At 35.6% G+C, this 21,734-nt stretch overlaps 1 protein-coding gene and 1 long non-coding RNA gene across 3 annotated transcripts in view; one reads left to right on the plus strand and one right to left on the minus strand.

The window, feature by feature from the left end:
• Positions 1 to 21,734, plus strand: part of LOC134751878 (uncharacterized) — a 203,201-nt gene that overhangs the window by 86,965 nt on the left and 94,502 nt on the right. The window lies entirely within an intron of this gene.
• LOC134755433 (odorant receptor 94a-like) lies at positions 1,737 to 10,558 on the minus strand. Of its 2 annotated transcripts, XM_063691989.1 has the most exons (9): positions 10,361 to 10,558; positions 8,954 to 9,083; positions 7,728 to 7,932; positions 7,200 to 7,322; positions 6,996 to 7,118; positions 4,419 to 4,518; positions 3,492 to 3,596; positions 2,997 to 3,152; positions 1,737 to 1,820 (listed from the first exon to the last, which is right to left on the minus strand). In XM_063691989.1, the coding sequence occupies exons 4-9, from the start codon at positions 7,292 to 7,294 to the stop codon at positions 1,764 to 1,766; spliced, it is 636 nt and encodes a 211-aa protein (XP_063548059.1). In that variant the 5' UTR covers positions 7,295 to 7,322; positions 7,728 to 7,932; positions 8,954 to 9,083; positions 10,361 to 10,558; the 3' UTR covers positions 1,737 to 1,763. The 2 variants fall into 2 exon arrangements, with proteins under 2 accessions (XP_063548059.1, XP_063548060.1); XM_063691990.1 differs by lacking the exon at positions 6,996 to 7,118.

Genomic DNA, 21,734 nt, shown 5'->3' on the forward strand with positions numbered 1-21,734 from the left:
CATTACAAGTGGTCTAGATAGTGAAAATATCTACAGACAATTTCAGGTGAATCGTTGAGAAATATCTAAATTCTCAATTGATTGATATATACCTACGTATTATGGAGTACAAGGTATTTTAAAGCAAATAATTCTAATTAGCAGGTAGGTTCTCGTGTCTATAACAATTGTTAGCTGTCATCAGTGCTAAATATGTGTAGGTATTATTTATTCAACATATGTGAAATATTTAATAACTCTGCGCAAAGTTTAAAAATACTAAAATAAGCAGAGGTTTACATCAAGCATTACGTGATCGTTGCCAACTATCAAAGTACAAATAAAAAACCGGCGAAGTGCGAGTCGGACTCGCCCACCGAGGGTTCCGTACAAATTAAATGGTTAGAATTGATTGTTATAGTAGGGTGGCCGAACTGGCTTTAGGTTAGTTTTCGTCGTCTCGGATATGGGCGAATAATGTCCTGAACACAAATATATGAGAAGACAAGCGCGGGGGTGCAAGTGGTGGGGGTAGTTGGGTAGTTGCTTTGACGTCTTTTTTTTTTAAACACACCATGTGGGGTACCAAATGAAAGGGCTTTGTGAGTAGATCACACACACACACACTGAGTTACACACTGTGACATTTTTACTACTTGCTCTAACAAATTATTAGAAAACGGTCAAAAATTTCACAACACAGAGTTGACTTTGAACTGCTCGAAATTGAAAATGACTGAATAGATTATTTCAAATTTTATACCCAATGACTGTAAATATCCTCTATATAATGTTTAAAAATAATTAACCAGATATATATAAAAAAAACCGGCCAAGTGCGAGTAGGACTCGCGTTCCAAGGGTTCCGTACATTACACAATTTAAACAATGTATTTTTTATGTGAAATGTCTTTAAAAAACCCGTAGGGGTCGAATCAAAAACTACTAAGTAATTAAGTCCGACTCACGCTTGACTGCACATTTCTAATAGGTTTTCCGGTGATCTATTTAGATCTATTTTGTGTATTTTTTTCAAAATTTTTGACCCAGTAGTTTCGGATAAGGGGGGGGGGGATGGTCATTTTTTGCCTAGTCTCTTGAACAACTTCTAAACTATTTATCTTAAAATTATAAATAAAATATATTTGAGATTCTCACAATGAGCAATTTGATATGTAACACGATATAGTTTGACAAACTTTATTTTTTAATTTTCTCATTTACCCCCCAAAAGTGGCCCCCGTGTTTAAAATCAATATGTTTACGTTACATGTCCATCTTTGGGTCACAAACTTACATATGTGTACCAAATTTCAACTTAATTGGTCCAGTAGTTTCGGAGAAAATAGGCTGTGACAGACGGACAGACAGACAGACAGACAGACAGACGCACGAGTGGACCTATAAGGGTTCCGTTTGAGGTACGGAACCCTAAAAAGTACATCAAGTTGAAAAACAGTACAATTTTCTGTTACATTAGTCTGCAACTATTTTTAAAATAAACAAAAAACCCGACTGTCTACATACTTATATTTTTGAAATGGCCTTTTTACTAGCTTTCATTTGGTATCCATAATATATGGTGTTATAGCGGCAACAGAAATACATCATGTGTGAAAATTTCAACTGTCTAGCTATCGCGGTTCATGAGGTACAGCCTGGTGACAGACAGGGAGACGGACAGTGGAGTCTTAGTAATAGGATCCCGTTTTTACCCTTTGGGTACGGAACCCTAAAAAATGTTACTTGACAAGTATTTACGTAGGCTTCGTTAAGGTTGTATGTTAGTTTGCATTTGAGTTACTCAAGAATGTGTAGAATGTATACGAAGTCTTGATAATCTGTAAAAAAAAAGATTTCCTGCAGTTTAGAACCTATAGATATATAAGAAATAAGGAAGAAAGGAGTTCAGACAGTAATTTTAGTACAGTATTGTAATCGGAACTTAAAACACATATCCTTACTTATACTAAAACTTAACAGTAACGAATTTATCATATCTTAAGTATGTACCATGTACCTACTTAAGATGTTATAAATTAGTTATTACACACACCAAATTACAGTAAATAAACAGTAAACTGAAATAAATGCCATATACTAAGAAAAATAACCAGTACAAAACCAGATAAATAAACAGTACAATAGAAATGAAGCTAAAATATAAGTACGAGTAGGTAAAATTATAGGAGCAAGCTGACTTTGCACTTAAAGTTAGATCGCGTATTTTTATCGCAAAAACTGTTTCAAGTCTCGGATGCAGTTCAATTTGAAAAGCTGTATGTAACGAGTATTCAATGATGAAAGTGGGTCGAGATCTAACTGCTAACTCTCTGTAGGGCTAGAACGCGAACGCAATCTCGGCTAGATGGAAGTCATTATTATTTAGTAGGTATCTAGTTAAGTTAACTACATTATTCTAAATCGTATGTTTCAATATATTACGATTTGACCTCAAATTTCATAGTAACTATAATTAATATAATTATGCTACATAATAATTATTGTACGTATCACCCGCCATTTATTTATCTTTTTAAGGATTTAAGGAAGGATTTATTTATCAAAATAAAAATGATCGCGCATGCTCTAAGGAAATTTAGAAACTTTATGAAAGCGAATTTTATAAATTGAGTTATTGTAATTTAGATGAACATGTGAAGGGTACACGGAAAGAACATGTCTTGTCACTTTTTTGGGAAAGTGAGATTTTCATCTCAAAATGTAGAGCTCTTAATGAACTATTAGTTATATATTTTGCTACCACTGTATAATATATGTAACACAACTTTTTTTTAGTTAAAAAAGACCTGGTCACGGAATTACCATACATTTTGACATGGTTCCAAATTTTAAAACTGCGGTTACTCAAAATGTTACTTAAGTGACTAGACATGTTCTTTCCGTGTACCCTTCATGTGTCTTCAGTAGTTGAAACTTATTCACTGATTGCGATTGTAGATCATAAGCTAGAGTTAAATATGGACTAGTACATAATATGGATTAAACGTAAGTACCTGAACAAAAGTGTTGATCGAGAGTGGTACAATCTTGCCAGCTTTTGGTAATATAGAGCACTTAATTCTCTCCATAAAAATTATTAAGTACCGACGATATTTTACTGGCATCTCCTCCCATTGCATGCAGTACGCAGATTCCATCAATCTTTGGCTCTGATAAATATATATAACGTTGCACATTGCACAGGACCATTTATGGTATAAGTACTAACAAAATATAAGCACACAAAAATGAAATGATTTTACATATAAAAGCAATTAGAATAGGTAGACCTATATAGCTATCATAACTAGAAGCGTTGTAGTGTTGTAGGTATAATAATGTTCGGTCTTTGTAGGTAAATATGTCCAAGTATACTAAGGCACATAATTTTTAGTGTATTTTAGTAGTTGTGGCAAGACTTTATTATATTACATAATGTTAATTTAATTCCTGACCGTATATGCCATGACTTAGTTTATTTACAAAACGAAAATCAAACAGTTACTTACCTCGTGAGCCACCTCGTTACCGTAAAAGCAAAATAAGAAAAGTTCCGAAATAATGCAAATCATGTACAATAACATGGATACGAATTCTCCGGAAAGAGGATTTATCTGAAAACACATTCTCGTTGTAGATCGCATTGAAAACATCATTAGTATCTACTTTCAAACAAAAACAAAACTTATTCAAAGAAATGATTAGATAAGTGTACCTACGTTTTTATTCTTGTGAATCCTCATTTCTTAAAAAGTCTAATTGATACTTTAAAAAACATGTGTTTTTTTATATTTTTACCACATTAAAAGGTCACGGATAATGGACTATAAAAATAATTTGGGATTATTATATAAAAATTATATATCTACAATCGATTTTTTCCCGTGGGGATAATACGAATGCACTTATAAAACTACGGTTAGCCTGTTGTGCGTTGTGCCTCACTCAATAATGCCTAAATTAACAACAGGTTCTGGAGTTATGACATGGGGTAATTTTAAGTCTTTGAAGTCTTTGAGAGGCATCCGCAGTTAACTCAGAAAAGTGTTTCTAGCACACGTGCTTCCATGACTAGCGACCCGGAGCGAACTGAAGCGGGAAGGCAGACTGATCTAAACATGGCGTCTCGGCAAGTGTCGCCAGGGTATGAATTGCTTTGTGTAGTAAAAATTCGTGATTTTCAAATTTTCCCTATTTTCGAAGTTACGACAAATCCCTCTTGTGAAGGCTTTAGGCACCTTCTAGCCAACTATAATATCCAAAGTATGTCATTCACGATTTAAGGGTTTAATTTTACTAACGTTAACATTTATACCTGTACTAAATAAGCATGCTAGAGCTAGCTAATTATTAATTATAATGTCTCAGTTTAGCCATTCCGAGATTTCCGAATAAACGTTTATAATAATAAAGGCTTATAAAGCACATTAACTTACGGTAATTGTTCTGTAGGCGGTGGTGCAAATAATCCAACCACTAATCAAAATTTGGAAAAGTATAGCACTGCTAAATATCTCCTCATTTATCTTCGAAAATCTGAAAGTAAGTGTAAGTATTTATTAGTATGTGCGTTCTTTAGGATAAGCAAGTAAACACTGCCCCTCCGCGCTTAAAAATCGTAAATTACATTAGATAAGAACTTTGAAAAAACAAAAATAAATAAAACCGACTTCAAAAAGGATGAAATAAAATAATGTTATTCCTTTTCTATGCGCTAGCAACTGATACGTTTGAAGTCGGTGCCAAGCCAATAAGTGATATGTATAATAATATGTATGCCTATAATATTTGAGGAGTGTCAATACTCATTATATACTGGTTCTTTCTTTCTTAATAAACTACACCAGAGTTGGCATTCGATTTGACGGTGTTGATGCTATTAAAATTTGGCTTGGCACCGACTTCAAACTTAACGTGAGCGGCCGTGCGAGTCGGGCTTTGGCCCGCAGTACACGGCGCGCCCTCGACCAGTGAAGACGTGTCGTTGCTCCGTGAAGACGGTCCTCGTAAATTGGATCGAAACATGTGAAGCTATTCGACTTAACTGAAACCACGTCTTCTGGGAGTTTGTTCCAAGCCCTCACTACTCGGTTGCTCAGTGAATATACAACGCATTAGATTTGTCTGTGACAAACTGACAAACTACGAACTTTCAAGCCCTTAACTGAAAAAAAAAACGTTCCCGATATAATCCCTCTCAACCCCCTCAGAAGATTTTCAAGTCCACTATTTAAAAAAAAAATGTTCGCTCTCGATGCAAACTTTCAACCCTTTTTTCACTAACTTAGGGGAAGGGAATAAATTTCTAAAAACGCTGAAATTACTTTTCTTGTTTTCTATTATTGTATCTACTTAGGGAATGAATTTTCAAAAACGGTGAAATCAGTTTTCGTCTATTTTAATACAATGCTCTTTTACCAAGTTTTAAGTTCCTAACTTCAAAAAAATTTAACCACATATAAAATTCTATCTGCTTTTTAACCCCTTAGGGGTTGAATTATCAGGAACATTGAAAAAACTTTTTTTTGTAATCTTATATTATGCCTTTCTAAGAAGTTATAAAGCATTTGTAATGGATTCAAGCTTTCGACCCCTATTTAACCCTTTTAGGGGATGAATTTTTAAATAACGTTAAAATTGCTTTACTTTATACAACGTTTCAAGTCTCACGCTCAAAAAATGTTTGATCTCTATACAAACTTTCAACCCCTTTTTCACCACCTTAGGGTATGAATATTTACGCTGAAATTAGTTTTCTTGTTAAAATACCTTTTTAAAAAGTTTCAAAATATAAAGTTTCACACCCTTTTTAACCCCTTAGGGGTTGAATTTCTCTAAATCGCTTCTTATCTCTGGTACACATTATAAATACCTATAATCTGGTGTGCAAATTTCATTTTTCTATCTTTTGTAATTTCGGCTCTGCGTTGATGAAGTCAGTCAGGACACATGCATATATGTAGATATTTTACGTAATGTCAATATCCAGAGAGGAAAATGGGGACTACGTTTGTATGGAGAAACTGCCGTCCCCTTTCCTCTTAAGCGCCAGGCAGAAAAATGATCTCATATAAATGCAAAATATTAACTCGATATTTCTGCTAAAAATACATTACAATAACCACTCGGGTCATCAGAAATACCCCTTTAAATTAATTATTCATAAAACTTTACAAGCCTCAATTTATATCTCATCTTTTTCTTACAAATACATTAAGTCAAAATGACAGATTATAACAAATAATTAACAGTTAATTGAGGCTAGTAGCGCATTTATGAATAACGCCATTATTAGGCGTTGTCCTAACTACCTAATAAAATGACAGTTGCGACGACGACGTTACGGCAACAATTTGGTTCATGGCGGTGGCGTAGGTCTGGAGGCGCATTCAGGTTTAATTAAATAATATGGTATTTCTTTAATAACATTAATTTCATCAATCAATTGCATCTTGTATCCCTCTTGTACCAGAAAAGAGGTCGTATTCACGTTTATTATTCAAACTAATTTTAATGTTGCTAGTAACACGTTGCAGGATTCTAGCAAACTGTTGCAAAATTTGGTCATTCAGTATTAAATTCTAATTAGGTTTTTTAAATGCATAATTATATTAAATATATTAATAACGGGTCACTCGCGTATTTTAGGTCGAAAAACGCTCGACATGTTTCATTCCGTACCCGTAACGTGACCCGTTAATATACCTATTTAATATGTCTGTGTCTCACGGAAGTTTGGTCATAATTATATTGTTTGATACCTACATTTGTATAAACTACTAAATAGTAGGTAAAGAAAAATTAAGCTATGGTATTACCCATAGCTTAATTTTTCTTCAAAAGTTTTGATAGCAAGAAATTCATTTGTTTGTGTAGGATTGTAATCTTATTAGTGTACCGACCGCAGTGGAAGCAAAAATTGATTACTTAATATCAACAAGATTCCTTGCAAGGCAAAGCAGTAAAAATGATTCGTAACTATAATTTGAAGCTATTTGGTTTCGTATTCTTACTTGATGATTTGATTATAGTGGTAAATAATTCCTCTAAATCGCCATTCAAGATGTTCCATAAAAGAATGAGATGTAGTTCTTGTTTCTTCTTGACATCTACTAACAAGATTTTCTAAATTTAACCTGCAACGAAAAAAAAAACTGCTTTTTTGTGCTTTTTCGTCAATTATTTACTTTAAATATGAAATTTCGTTACGCCGTTACCTCAAAATGCAAATTTGAGTCTTGATTTGTGCAAACAGGTACACAATAAAAATGTCCATCGTTGAATTGTTTAGACCTAGCCACGTAGTTTGCATCCATACATAACAGATGACAATATAAAACCTGGACAAAATAAATAAAACTATTTTTTATCATGCAAAAACGCTCACAACCGATACTTACTACAAATTTGCGGAAAAAACGTGATACATTTTTAATTTTTTCCTTTAATATAAAAGTTTGAAATAAAAAAGTAGGTAGTTGTTTCATGAAAAAAACTAGATAAGTACTTTACCATACCATAAGCGAGATAGGGATACACTTTATGATTACCAAAAGCGGCAATGCCGTTATCATGCGCACCTTTGCTTGGCTTGAAAAGCAGTGTTTTTTTACTAAACAGCAGGCTATAATGTAATTGCTAATATATAAAATAGAGCGTTAATCACTTTTTTGTAAGCCATGAACAGTTGCGCATGGTAAGCAATGTTAATCAATTGTTTTTAATAAGAGTAGGTGCTTACTTACTTTGAATTTTCATTAGTGTCAAAAGGCACCTATATGGTGAATTCAACTGTTTCATTATTTAAATGCAAATAAATAGGCAACGTGATCCAAAGAAAACAAGTCACTATGCAAAGTTTGTTAAACAGTCGCAGCAGAAATTGAGCATGAATAATTGTCCTCACGAGAAGTGGCCGATGCTCATCTAGTCCTTGGTTGAAACTCTGCCCTAATTGAGAATATACATAATTATACAGAAGGAAAGAGCAGTTCTGACAGTTAAACATAACAATTTTAAACAAGCAATATATGTTGGGTTGTGTGTGAAGCGCAAACATTTCAGACTATTTATTTAAGGCGGTTCCCTGAGCCAGAAGGCGAAAAATCTCCTTATATGGTCATATTTTTCTAAGAGACGTTGACGTTGACGTTTATTTTAAAAACGTTGCTTTACAATATCGAAATTCGAAAGCGGTAAAATTACTATTTAAGTTAAGATTGTTTTTTCTTCTTTTTGGTTCCGTACCCAAAGGGTAAAAACGGGACCCTATTACTAAGACTCCACTGTCCCTCTGTCTGTCTGTCACCAGGCTGTATCTCATGAACCGTGATAGCTAGACAGTTGAAATTTTCACAGATGATGTATTTCTGTTGCCGCTTTAACAACAAATACTAAACACAATAGATAATGGTACGAAACCCTTCGTGCGCGAGTCCGACTCGCACTTGGCCGGGTTTTTTTGTTTCTTATCCCAAATAAAAAAAACGGACAAGTGCGAGTCGGTCTCGCCCACCGAGGGTTCCGTACTTTTTAGTATTTCAATCAATCAATCAATCATTTATTTGCACATTAAACATAGTATAATGCATGCAAATACATTTATAAGACACATTACTCCACCAGTAATGTCGAAATTAATTACACAATCTCAAAGGAAATACGGTTTGTTGTTATAGCGGCACCAGAAATACATCATCTATGAAAATTTCAACTCTCTAGCTATCACGGTTCATTAGATAAAGCCTGGTGACAGACAGACGGACAGACGGACAGCGAAGTCTTAGTAATAGGGTCCCATTTTTACCCTTTGGGTACGGAACCCCTAAAAATACAATATAGTTGACTGGTAGAGAATGCCTTAAAGCCGCCATTTGTGCTTATTTTTATTGTGCAATAGTTTAAATAAATAAATAAACACACCCGACCTCCTTTTTAGCTTTGCCGTAGTCGGTTAAAAAATTACGCTTACCCTTCATTATATTAAGCATTTCCAGTATCTTATGAGGTTTCTTCATAAACATAACTTGTTTAAAGATGCAATCAAGAAATGTTAGTAGTAAAAACATTGCATCCATTACTTTTTCGACATCAGTACGCACCTAAGAAAAAAAAAAACGTTAAGTTATATGAAATCATCATGTTCCTTCATGTAGTAATACTATGTCCTAGGCACCCTGCTACATGCCACCCCATTTCTGTCCTGCAGATTACAAGGGGTTAATATGTTTAAATGTCTTGTGCATTTGTTCAGAGTGGATGGCATTAGCCGTCAGAGTCAATATGATAGCTTGCAAGTCTGGCATTCCAGGCCCCGTAGACAACATGACAATCGCTAACGCTACGTAGCGAACGAAACGCAACTGTCACTGTCACACTAATATGGAAGAGTGATAGAGAGACACAAAGCGATTCGATAGCGAAGCGCAAGCGATCGTCACCTTGGCTAGGCTGCCTGGTGCTGTTGCGGTTGTAGGCTGATGTTTGCGGACGTGCATGTAACAGTTACCACGCGACGCTGCGCAAGCGCTGCGCCGCGAACACCAGCAGGGTGCACTAGGGTGGTTCACGTTTGTATGGGAACAATTCACTCTAGCCAGAACATAGGTACGTCAACGCTTATCAGTTATATGTTGTCTCTCTTATTTTGTTATACCTACTTATTATTAAAAATTTAGAAAAAATAGATATAAAAATTCTACTTCATAGCTTATAAATCACATGTTAAAAACAGTGTGAAAACAGTGACTTAAATAAAAATCAGAAAAAAACATATTTCTGTTTTTTAGGGTTTCATACAACATTAAAAAACCGGCCAACTGCGAGTCGGACTCGCCCACCGAGGATTTCGTACTTTTTAGTATTTGTTGTTATAGCGGCAACAGAAATACATCATCTGTGAAAATTTCAACTGTCTAGCTATCACGGTTCATGAGATACAGCCTGCTGACAGACAGAAGGACAGTCCCGGGTCCCGTTTTTACCCTTTGGGTACGGAACCCTAATAAAAATGTAGTGGCTGTGCCCTTTGCGGTTGACATAAAGTTACAATTTTTGGCGTATTTTATCAACATAATAGGTGTATGTCCGCTGTACACACTCGTCGAGAGCTTCTCGCGCCGCTCCGATTGGATCGGAGCTGTGCCGAGACGAGATAAGGAAGAGCGCGTCGAGAAGGGAGCAGCATGTAAACACTCGTTCTGGGCCTGTCTTGGGGGTCTGTTGACAAGTGTGTACAGCCCGCATAATAAAATAAGGGAGTGGCCCGACGGAAATTAAAAAATAAAAGTTTTTTGAACCACCAGGGTGCACAACAACCGCCAGTCTCCTGACCATCGTAGCTGACACATATCTGATTTCACCCGCATCGTTTATTTACTTGCAATACGTGAATTATCTGCAGCAGCGTATACAGCATTATAAGCGAAAAACTGATGCATATGTAGAAGCGCTGTAATCTTTTTTTTAAGTTTGGGGAAGTGGAATCCAAAGGGAAAATTCCACAACATCTTAGTACTTTTAAATGCGGAGTTATACTCAAATATGATAGTACGCCTTCGTATTCGGCCATTTCTAAGACCACAACTTATTCCGTTTTACCGTTGTAAAATGCTAAACGTGCATATGGCTAGAAATCCAAGTTACGAATTGTTGGTGTAGGTTAACTGGAAGCACTTTCATTATGTAGTCTCGACACGTCGACACGGAAGTAGATTACGACGTATTGGGGGTAATAACGTGTAATAAAATATTTTATAGGCTATTATCTGGATGTGACCATTACTAGTGGCTGTAATAAATATACATGTTTCTTGTAATGCATAGTTCAATTACAAATGCTTAAAGCTATTATTATTCTATATGTTACCAAAAACGCTATTTGTTAATGTATGTATGAAGAAGTTTATGGTTGATTGTTAACTAATGACAATAATAATAGGAAATTGGGAAATGAATAAGTAGGTACATAGTCTATAATAGTCATAATATGGGGCATTTTCTATGAAAAGGGACCTTATTGTCGATGGCGCTTACGCCGCACAGCGTCGCGCGGCATTGTATTTATTTCGGATTTCGGAGCATCGTTTACAATGGCGTAAGCGCCATCGACAATAAGGTCCCTTTTTATAGAAAATACCACATATATTCTGTCATAAAGTTAATTATCCCAAGAGACTATGGTTTTAAAGTTATATTTTAATAGGGTAGTTGACACATGTTCAATTGTATAACTGAATATAGTTAAATATATAGAAAATGAGCAATTTATCACAGTAAATTAGAAACTTAAAAAATATATGGGAATAATAAAAAATACTTAAACAAACTTTTTTTTTAAACTTTCAAATAGGAAAAAAATAACGGTAATACCATTCGATTCCTTACATTAAAAAAAATTGTATGGCAATGGCAACAATTTAATATACTTAAACGCAACATTTCACCGACAATATCGCCATTTCCTTGTTTTCCATACATCGAAACGGCTTCTAAGCAAAGTTACACAGTGACGTCACGATGTGTTTCCATTTGTGTTGCGTTTGCTCAGTAAAGTGGCGATGCCAGACTTTGACCATCATTTGTGACTTTTGTATTACTTTAAGACAATGGGTCCCATACAGACATTTGATTCTTAAAACAAACCTGATCGACTGATACCATTAAAAAAATTGTCAACTACCCAATTAAGTATACTTAACAGAGGGACTATTAATAAATAAAAGATACCTAATCATTATTCGATGTTGTCATCACTGACCTCATTGCCTTTTAAATGCAAGCGGTTCGTTTCTAAAACATATTATGATATTCATGTTCTGAAAAATTTTACGATGTTTAAATTGTTTAATGCATTTTTTGTCTGCATACGGATCTAAGGAAGCGGCAGATGTAGTTAACAAAGAGCTGCAAGACAATTCCGTCTATTTTATGGTTTTGTGAGAAGACCAAGAAAAAAGGGTCACTGAACCCCATTTTTACGAAAGTATTCAATAGCTTACCGTTTCTGAATATATTATAGGGAGGTTATGATGATGTAGATAAAAATCTTTATAAGATCGAAATTCCAGACGGAGGTAGTAAAAAAGTAGTGCGTGTTTTTGAGGCGCCTTGCTCGTTTATTAAAAGGCATGTGTGTATTAACGTTAAATGTGTATCAAATTTAATTAAATAACTATTAATTCATAGTTGTACTGTAACGGAGTAAATTAATATTATATATGTATTTTCTAATAAGTAAATTTTAAAGTGGTAACTTGTAAAATCGCAGAATGCCGTTGTTGATGTGTTCTGATTGTTCTGATAAAGAACCTCAGCAGTCAAACCAGTAGCACTAATATTTACCTATAATGTACTTATTACATACGAATGAGACGCACGGCCGAGTGATCTTAAAATGATTGACATCCATTCGAAAGTTCTAATCGGTATCTGGATTAGAGCATCTCGTAGAGACAAAATATTTTAGCGAATTCGACAGCAGCTGTGCCTCTGCCTCTAGTGGTTCCGTGCATCCGCATATTAGCGTTCATTCCAGACGATTTGTACCTACGGCTCACCACCCAGTCATGAGCTTGCGGTTCCTGGTTTTGTAGTTTTCCACGAGTAACAAAGTATTGAGGGTAACAATTTTTAAAAGTCTTTACCTATATACATATGAACCTGTATCTCATTATGTCATAAATGTCATAGGTAATCATAAATATGCAGGTATATTAATTACTTTCTCTTAAAAACTTGTCACTCGTCTTACGAGCAGAACGTTCTTTTTAATAAATGAAAATATAAATTATGCTGTCGCGGTTTTTTAGTGACAAAGTAGTAGAATCTCTTCTACTACTTTCTCACGCACACACTAACACATTAAGTGTGCGCACTCTTTCCTTGCGATTAGTACTTATCTAACATTTGCGTACGACCAATTCGTGTTTACGAGTAGGTACCTAGTGTTGTACCGACATAAAATAATGTATATTTTCGTAAAGCAGCCTACGCGATTCTCACGTTTCTTGATAGAACAAATTTAATTTGAATATTGGTACTGTAAACAAAAAACTCATTTCATTAAGCGTTTTCATCACATCCATTACTTTATGTTAGTGACGTATGAATAATGCAGCGTACGTTTGTATTGACGGTTTCGCCCACTGTTTATGTAGGAAGGCGTTCAATCCTTGTCATTATCACATTTGTATTGGAGTCTCTTGTATTTTGTATTATTAAATTGTACTTACGAGCACTGGAGGACGAGCGATAACGCGTGCGGCTTCCAAATTGAACGTCGTGGGTTCGAACCCCGGCTCAACTAGAAATATGAGTTTCTTGCGTAACTAGTTATTTGTTTTACAAGGGGGCAAAGTCATTTTTTAACCTCTCGTGCTAATATTGATACCCGAACAAGCAAAATATTTTAAAATTGAACCAAGAGCGTAGAGAGTGGATCGAAAAATGGAATCTTGAGCGTTGCGAGGATTTCAAGGCATGAGGGTTAAAAAAGTTTAGCCACCGAGTAAAACAAAAAAAAAATCACCACACCAAGACAAGGAAAATACTAACTAAAATATCAAACAAAATCGATTCAAAATTAATTAATATTTATTTATTATTCAAAAGTCAATTCTACCAGCAAACATAATAGCGGAAGCCGCTCGACCCCAATTTCAAAGGAATACCGCAAATCGATGTACAGGTTAGCCGTTTGGCACACACATACTAGAGGCCAAAACAAAATTTTTGACCCGCAGTTCCTAAAAAAATTTCGCTGCGCCCCCCCCGCAGTGGTAAAACATTTTTTTTTGTATGGATTTTTTTTCCAAAACCTATCGAGTGTGGTATCATACGAAAGGGCTTTTTGAGGCGATTCTAAAAATATATCACATCATTACATTTCGGGCATTTTTTAAAGATTAAAACAAAAATAATTTTCGAAACATACCAAGTTTGGGCTCCTCCAGACACGATATGGCTGATTTTTTTTTGTACAATATACCACAAATGATACGTGATATCCTCATGTCTAACCCCAAGAAAGCAATTTTGAAAATAATATCATTAGCAATTTTTTTTAAATTTTTTAATGCAGATACGGTACATATTAATCATAAAATGATACGTAATATCCATATATCCAACGGGAAATACCTCTTTAACCCTTTAACTGCGCCTTTTCATCAGTTGGTATAATTTGTTTAGTTATTGACACAAAATATCAAGGTTGTATCCTCCAGCTACGATATACCATACTGATTTTTTTTGTACAATGTACCACAAATGATACGTAATATCTTGATATCGAACCCCAAGAAAGCAATTTTGAAAATAATATCATTAACAATTTTTTTTTAATTTTTCAATTTTACAAAGTGACACAGTATTTCACTAGACTTATGGAACTGTACTGCAGATACGGTACATATTAATCATAAAATGATACGTAATATCCATATATCGAACGGGAAATACCTCTTTAACCTCTTAACTGCGCCTTTTCATCGGTTGGTATAGTTTGTTTTGTTTTTGACACAAAATATCAAGATTGTATCCTTCAGATACGATATATGTACCTTACTGATTTTTTTTGTACAATATACCATAAATAATACGTAGTATCCTGATATCTAACCCTAAGATAGCAATTTTGAAAATAATTTCTTTAAGAATATTTTTTAAATATTTTTCATGTGTAATTTTTCAATATTACAATATTGAGAAATTAAAAAAAAATTCTAAATGAAATTATTTTCAAAATTGCTTTCTTGGGGTTAGATAATAAGATATTACGTATCATTTGTGGTATATTGTACAAAGAAAAATCGATAGGGTATATCTTATCTGAAGGATACAATCTTGATATTTTGTGTCAAAAACTAAACAAACTATACCAACTGATGAAAGGCGCAGTTAAAGGGTTAAAGAGGTAAAAAAAAAATTTTTTACCACACCCCCCCGCAGCGAAATTTTTTTAGGAACTGCGGGTCAAAAATTTTGTTTTGGCCAAACATGTGTGTGCCAAACGGCTAACCTGTACATCGATTTGCGGTATTTTTATACGAACGGGTTAGACTATAAGAAAACAACTCAATCTGATGTACAATGGGTGTGCGGCAAACGCATCGCGTTTAATGCTGCGTTGTTCGCAAAACAAATAAACAAACGTACAACCGCGCGTTTTATTTTGCGAAGATATTAATTTGACGAAAGAGGAGGACCCGTGCGAAATCGCCTTTTCATACAAACGTAGTCCTCATTTTCCTCTCTGGATATTAACATTATTGAAAATATTTTGACACTATTTGTGGTAAATCAATCACAGCTACATTTGATTTATTTAGAATTTTTAATTATTATAAGAGTTAGGAGAAATATAGGAAATTTGTATGAAATCTGTTCTTCGCTCCTAATTTTTTACAATACCTACTTACTAAAAAAATCGAAAAAAGTCAAACGTACATAGGGTAGGGGCATAGCCATGGTACATATACATCAAATTATGTAAAAATATTTTCCATAATGTCAATATCCAGAGAGGAAAATGGGGACTACGTTTGTATGAAGAAGCGGCCGTCCCCTTTCTTTTTAAGAATCATATCTACTTAGAAAAAATAGGTTAATATTTCATTTAACACGTGAAGAAATATTTGCAAGTCTTACTTTATGGAGCTCGTATTTACTTTTTATGCGCAAATTTAATGATGTAATTTTGTGTCTTGATTTTATTTTCATGTCTCGTACAAATATTTGTAACTTGTGATGGATTTTAATAATGATGTCTGATTGAATGATCAGCAACGTGTCGATTAGATGCCGGAAAGCTTTACGCTCTAGAAACTTAACTCTTGAACAATTACCATTGTCAACTAGCCTGAAGTCTTGGTGAAACTTCTAATGAATCACTGTTACCACCCGTTCCCTAACATAGCAACGACTCATGTCAGATGTATTGCAATAGTCCGTGGCAGCTTTATAACGGCGTATCTTGGTTAGGACAAATACAACACAATACTTGAAGACAATATTAGGACAAGAAGTTAGAGATTTGTAAAATTTTAGGTTTATGCTAAGTGCAATTAATGTGCTAACTTCTTGGTTATTGAATATTCTCTGCAGCAGCAGTTCTAATTAACTCCAATGAATAAATTTATAAATAAGTACGCCATAAAAATCATGTTTCGGCCGAAGGATCGGTTTCGGTCAAAACACTGCCGAGCCTTTCAGCCGCGCTGAAACTTACAACATTGTACTTTCGGATCGCGTTCTGCTAGTTATAATGATAAGTATATTTGAATTAATAGGCGTTGTCCGACACCACTTTTTATACCACTTGCGGCACCTACACGACTTTGTTTCATTGTTCATGTCTGAAAAAGCAAGCCCCCGAAATTTTTCTCATTGATTTTAACACGCCTGTAAAAGTTCTAATGATTTAATGAATCACTGTACAAAAAATCTAGTTTCGGTCGGACACTAGAATAAAGTTTCATAGGCGTCATTCATAGGTTTTTGATGAAAACTTTGTCTGATATTATGTACCTAGATGAAAAAGTACACTCATCAGTTGCATGCACACATGCATCTGCATGTAGGTACCTATATCTCGTTCTAAATTACGTTCTCAAATTATTTTTATTTGAGGCAGGCACTTGAACCCCTCTCTACGCTCAAGATTTTGCGCTTACGATTCATCAAGGCTCCCTCACAGAAATATCGCTCTTGTAAAACAAATTAAAAAGGATCGTACAGTATTCTTAACCCTTAGAACGAAATTGCGGTGTTATTTATGGCTGTCAGTGAAACCTGTAGTTATTCATGGAACTACGTATTTGCATTATGTAATTGTCAGTATTAAAATAGGCCTTTTCATCTGTGCCAGATGTTTTAAGCAGCATTCCGGTAACGACACTTGCGTTCGTGGCTGTATAGCCTCGTGCGGGAGAGGATTCCTCGTCCACACGCGGCAGGTGTATGCTCCCCCTGGTCCCGCTCACCTGCTGGGTGAAGGCCTGCTCGTGGCGCCCCAAGCGTTTCTCTTTTAAAGAGGTAAACCAGGCATCGTCGCTTGGATTGGCCATCATAAACAATTTCGGCCAGTTTCTGCCATTGGTTGCATGGGATAAGGCAACCATATCACGCTTGACACAATCTTTAATAATTACAATCTTTAGATTTCAAAGGAGGAGGTTCTCAATTCGGTTTTTTTTTTTTTAATAGTTGTTACTCCATAACTCCGTCATTTCTGGACCGATTTTGAAAATTCATTTTTTGATTGTAAGTATATACATACAGATTGGTCCCGTTTTTGTCAAAAAGCAGTTCTGATGATGGGATCCATGAGGAATCGAGGGAACTCCTCAAATGTTAGAGGCATACATATAGTGATTTTAGTATTTTCATCAACAAATCAAGCACTTACATTTGATGAAGTGGAACTGCTGATAATGATCAGAACGGAACTCTTCAATGACGCATAGTTCACGTTTGGCGATTTGTCCTCTTCGTTATGTTAGTTAAGCAAGTTAGGTTTTCAAGAAACATTTTTGTCAAGCTCGAATTCTGATGATGGGATCCATGAGGAATCGAGGGAACTTCTCAAATGTGAAAGGAATACATATAGTGATTTTTGTATTTTTATAAACAAATCCAGCACTTCCATTTTAAAAAGTGACATTTGATGAAGTGGAACTGCTGATGATGATCAGAATGGATCTCTTTAATGACGCATAGTTAACGTTTGGCGATTTGTCCTCTTCTTTATGTTTGTTAAGCAACTTAAGTTTTTAAGACATATTTTTGTCAAGCTCGAATTCTGATAATGAGACCCACGAGGAACCGAGGGAACTCCTCAAATGTGAAAGGCATACATATAGTGATTTTTGTATTTTCATCAACAAATCCAGCATTTACATTTAAAAAGGTGACATTTGATGAAGTGGAAACTGCTGATAATGATCAGAATGGAACTCTTCAATGACAAATAGTTCACGTTTGGCGATTTGTTCTCTTCCTTATGGACCCAGACCTAAACTTGGACCCGGACTCGGACCCGGACTCGGGTCTGAACATGGACCCCAACTCGGATCCGGACCCGGACCGAACTCTGACCCAAACTTGGATCCGGACAGCCGGACACGGACCCGGACTCTGATCCGGACCCAGACCCAGACCCGGAAATGCTACTAGAAAAGTGGGTTAGGTGGGTGGTTGGGTTTTGAACTGCGATTCTCACAGAACAGAACTGCTATCAGAAAAGTAGGTTAGGTTAGAGCTGTGACCCTTACAGAAACGAAATGCTATCAGAAAAGTAGGTTAGGTTAGGTTAGAACTGCGACCCTTACAGAAACGAAATGCTACTAGAAAAGTGGGTGGTTTAATGGTTTTACCTCCTTTTCTGCATTATTAGGCAAAAGATGCTGTCTTTTTCATTTCATTGTCTGGAATCTAAGAGTGCACCATCAACAATAAGTGAACTTTCAGCGGCATCCCCCATCATTGAAGTCGGTTTTTTTTCTTAAAAATTATTGCGTCTGCGACATGCCCAAACCACCTCAGTCGTCGCCGTACATGGCTGTGGTACTAGGGAGCTGTGCCTCACTCTGAACAGACTCGTTTGTCACGTGATCCATCCATGTGATGCCAAGTATGCTCCGCAGACAGCGCATGTGAAATGTGTTCAGCCGGCGTTCTTGTTTTGCATAAGTAGTCCAGGATTCCGCTCTATACAGAAGTGTGCTTACGACACACGCTTGGTAAATAAGCAAAACCGGCCAAGTGCGAGTCGGACTCGCCCACCGAGGGTTCCGTACTTTTTAGTATTTGTTGTTATAGCGGCAACAGAAATACATCATCTGTGAAAATTTCAACTGTCTAGCTAACGGTTCATGAGATACAGCCTGTTGACAGACAGACGGACAGCGGAGTCTTAGTAAAATAGGGTCCCGTTTATACCCTTTGGGTACGGAACCCTAATAATTGTTAGTAAACCTTTAAATAAACACAAACTAAATACAACGAGCACCCAGTATACCTGTACAACACTATCAGAAACAGGCACTCAACTTTCATAATACCCCGTAACGTACATCGCGCACGGGTATTGCTGTCAAATGCACAAAGAAGTGCTTTCTAGTGGCCGACCGTTACTACTGTGTTCAATGAATGAACCCTTAAGCTTTCAATTCCTTTTCCCAGTGAGAACAGCCTAGTAATTCAATATTATCGTATCGTCGAAATTTGAAACTCAATCGTAAATTATCATATTTAATGTACTTTATAGGTAAATAAATCATTTAACTGTAAATTATATTGCTTATATCTAGATAGATAGATAGCGTTTATTCGTGGCAAAAAAGAGGAAAACTCGTACATAGGAAACACAACATAAATAATATAAGCCACGAAATGGTCCCGACTCAGCATGGTGCTAGCCTGGCTGGGCTAGCGCTGATCTTCCGTCGGGGCCATGAACTAGTGCAGTTCTAAGAATACTAACACAGTATAAAACAAATAATAAAAGACACGTCAAGATTAATTAAAACAAACAAGATGCAAAAATAAAAATAAACAACAATTCGTTAAATAATAAAAATGAGAGTGAGTGGCGGTTGCGGAAGGGACAAAAAAGGCAGTAAGTACATACTTAATACACTTATGTAAATATAATAATCTATATTGAATCTAAATGTAGCTTGTCTCAAGTTTGAGGCATTCCTCGTTAAATTGATGTTTAAGCATGAACTTTTTTAAAGTTGTTTTAAAACTATGAATGCTTTGCAGGTTTCTGATAGGAGGTGGGATGTTGTTCCAACACCTAGTGGCTGCGTAACGAAAACTGCCTCTGAAGGCTGCTGATGTGTGTCTAGGAGTTAGAAGTTGAGTCGCAGACCGCCGACCCCAGCGTGACTCAGATATGGAAAGCTTCTCATACAAATAAATAGGAGTCTGACAGTTTATTACTCCAAAGAGTAAAGAAGCAAGGTGCAGCTTACGGCGGTGGTGCATTTTTAGGATATTGTACTGATTAAGGAATGGTGATACGTGGCCCCGCAATGGAATGCAGAAACAAAAGCGAGCACAGGCGTTTTGGACACGTTGTATAAGTCTTTTGGTTTTACAAAGAAGTCGTGGTCCAAATACCGCATCCACATAATTTAATTTTGACAAAATAAGTGACTCTACTAACCTAACACGCAGTATTTCATTAATGAAAGGTCTAACTTTGTACAACACTTTTAGCTTGTTTTAGTACGGTTATAGTTTTTTCTACGGTTTTAGTAGCCTGCCTTTTTCATTTCGTATAAACGTGTTTATTTTATTTTATTTCAATTAACGTGCCATAGGAGTATCATGCCAATTTCAGAGTTAAAGACTTAAAGTACTTAGTCATAAGTCCATAAGTTCTGTCACAAAGGTTTTTACTGATAAAAAAGTTATAGGTACCTACAGATTCCTTATTATTCGTACATTATAATATGATTTAAAAGCTTATATACATGGTGAATTACTCATAATATAATTTGACGTAATTTGCTTTCGAAATTTTGCATAATTCAACTTAATATTCGGAAAAAAGGCATAAAAAAATGTCAAAAAACACGCTGGGTTCAAGGTGATTTTGATTCCTATTCATTTAAATTTTCTTATTTAATATGCTTGCATAGCGTAAAAGTTGGGTCTTTTATTTATCTTTATTTTAATATAAAATTCATGTAAATTTAACTGACAAGATTGCTTCTGCACATATTTATTTTACCAAATCTCCTTCTCGTCTGGCAGTCAAATCTAAGCGTGTTACTGAAAAGTACTCTAAGTTTGAAAGGTAAAAGCTGAAGTATAGACTTGTTGAAGAACTAAATGCTGATGACGAAATATGCTCTAATAAAGTAGATTCATAAAAAAAATTCAATTGTAACTATTGTATTCATGTGACACTTATTTTTACTCCATTTTATTAATGCATGTACAACCAGCCTTAAAGTTTATAGTTTATGATGGTTCATTATTTTTGTTTGTGGGTATTTTTGCGCTTTGTAGCTTTTCCTCCGTCACCCGTTGGACACAAACGCTGTAATGGACCGCGAGCCAGGCGCAAATTTCGTCAGTCATCGCCTCCCGGGCGAAAACTCGATTTGTTTTATTAACAATAGCATCTAAACTATCATCTGACAAAGTATCAAGCGGGAGGCGATGACTAATTTTTTTATAGACTTTATTTGCTGCCATTCCTCAACCCACCAACGGAGCGGCAGCTGACGTTCACGAGGGTTCATCAAAGCTGTTAACCACTATACGAGTTTTCGCCCGGGAGCCGATTGGTCATGGAAATCTGTTCCTGGCTCGCGGTCTATAACGGGTTCGAAACGTCGGGATGTATTATAAATTCATTATACGCGATATAATCCGTTTTCATAGTTTTATTTTATGAAGTTATATTTTTCACAATCCAGTCGCGTGCTCGCGTCTAACGACAATCCCAAAGTAAACAAGTAGTAAATAAAATTGCGATCTAATTTTGAAACGACAAAATGTATTTTAGGAGGGGGTTTTCTCTGCAAACCTCTGCAATAAAAATAAATAAATAAATAATGCCTTTTGTTTTACCTTGTCTACATATTCTACTATTTAGAATTTTGAATGGACCGGCGCGTTCATTTTCCTAATAAGTACACGAAGCAACTGCTAATTTAATAAGTACGAGGGTTCCAAGGCGTTCATGCAAAAGATAAACTATGAACAGATTGTCATAAGCTTAACTTACTCTA

Source organism: Cydia strobilella, chromosome 2, assembly GCF_947568885.1.
Source record: "Cydia strobilella chromosome 2, ilCydStro3.1, whole genome shotgun sequence".
In the NCBI taxonomy this organism is placed as follows: Eukaryota; Metazoa; Arthropoda; class Insecta; order Lepidoptera; family Tortricidae; genus Cydia; species Cydia strobilella.

What these genes read in the sequence shown, in the direction of transcription:
- LOC134755433 (XM_063691989.1), bottom strand. Translation starts at nt 7,294, where the DNA reads ATGCAAACTACGTGGCTAGGTCTAAACAATTCAACGATGGACATTTTT. An exon ending in CCGCCTACAGAACAATTACC is followed by an intron (nt 3,597 to 4,418) that starts GTAAGTTAATGT and finishes ATGTGTTTTCAG; the next exon opens with ATAAATCCTCTTTCCGGAGA. An exon ending in CGATCAACACTTTTGTTCAG is followed by an intron (nt 1,821 to 2,996) that starts GTACTTACGTTT and finishes TTTTTTTTACAG; the next exon opens with ATTATCAAGACTTCGTATAC.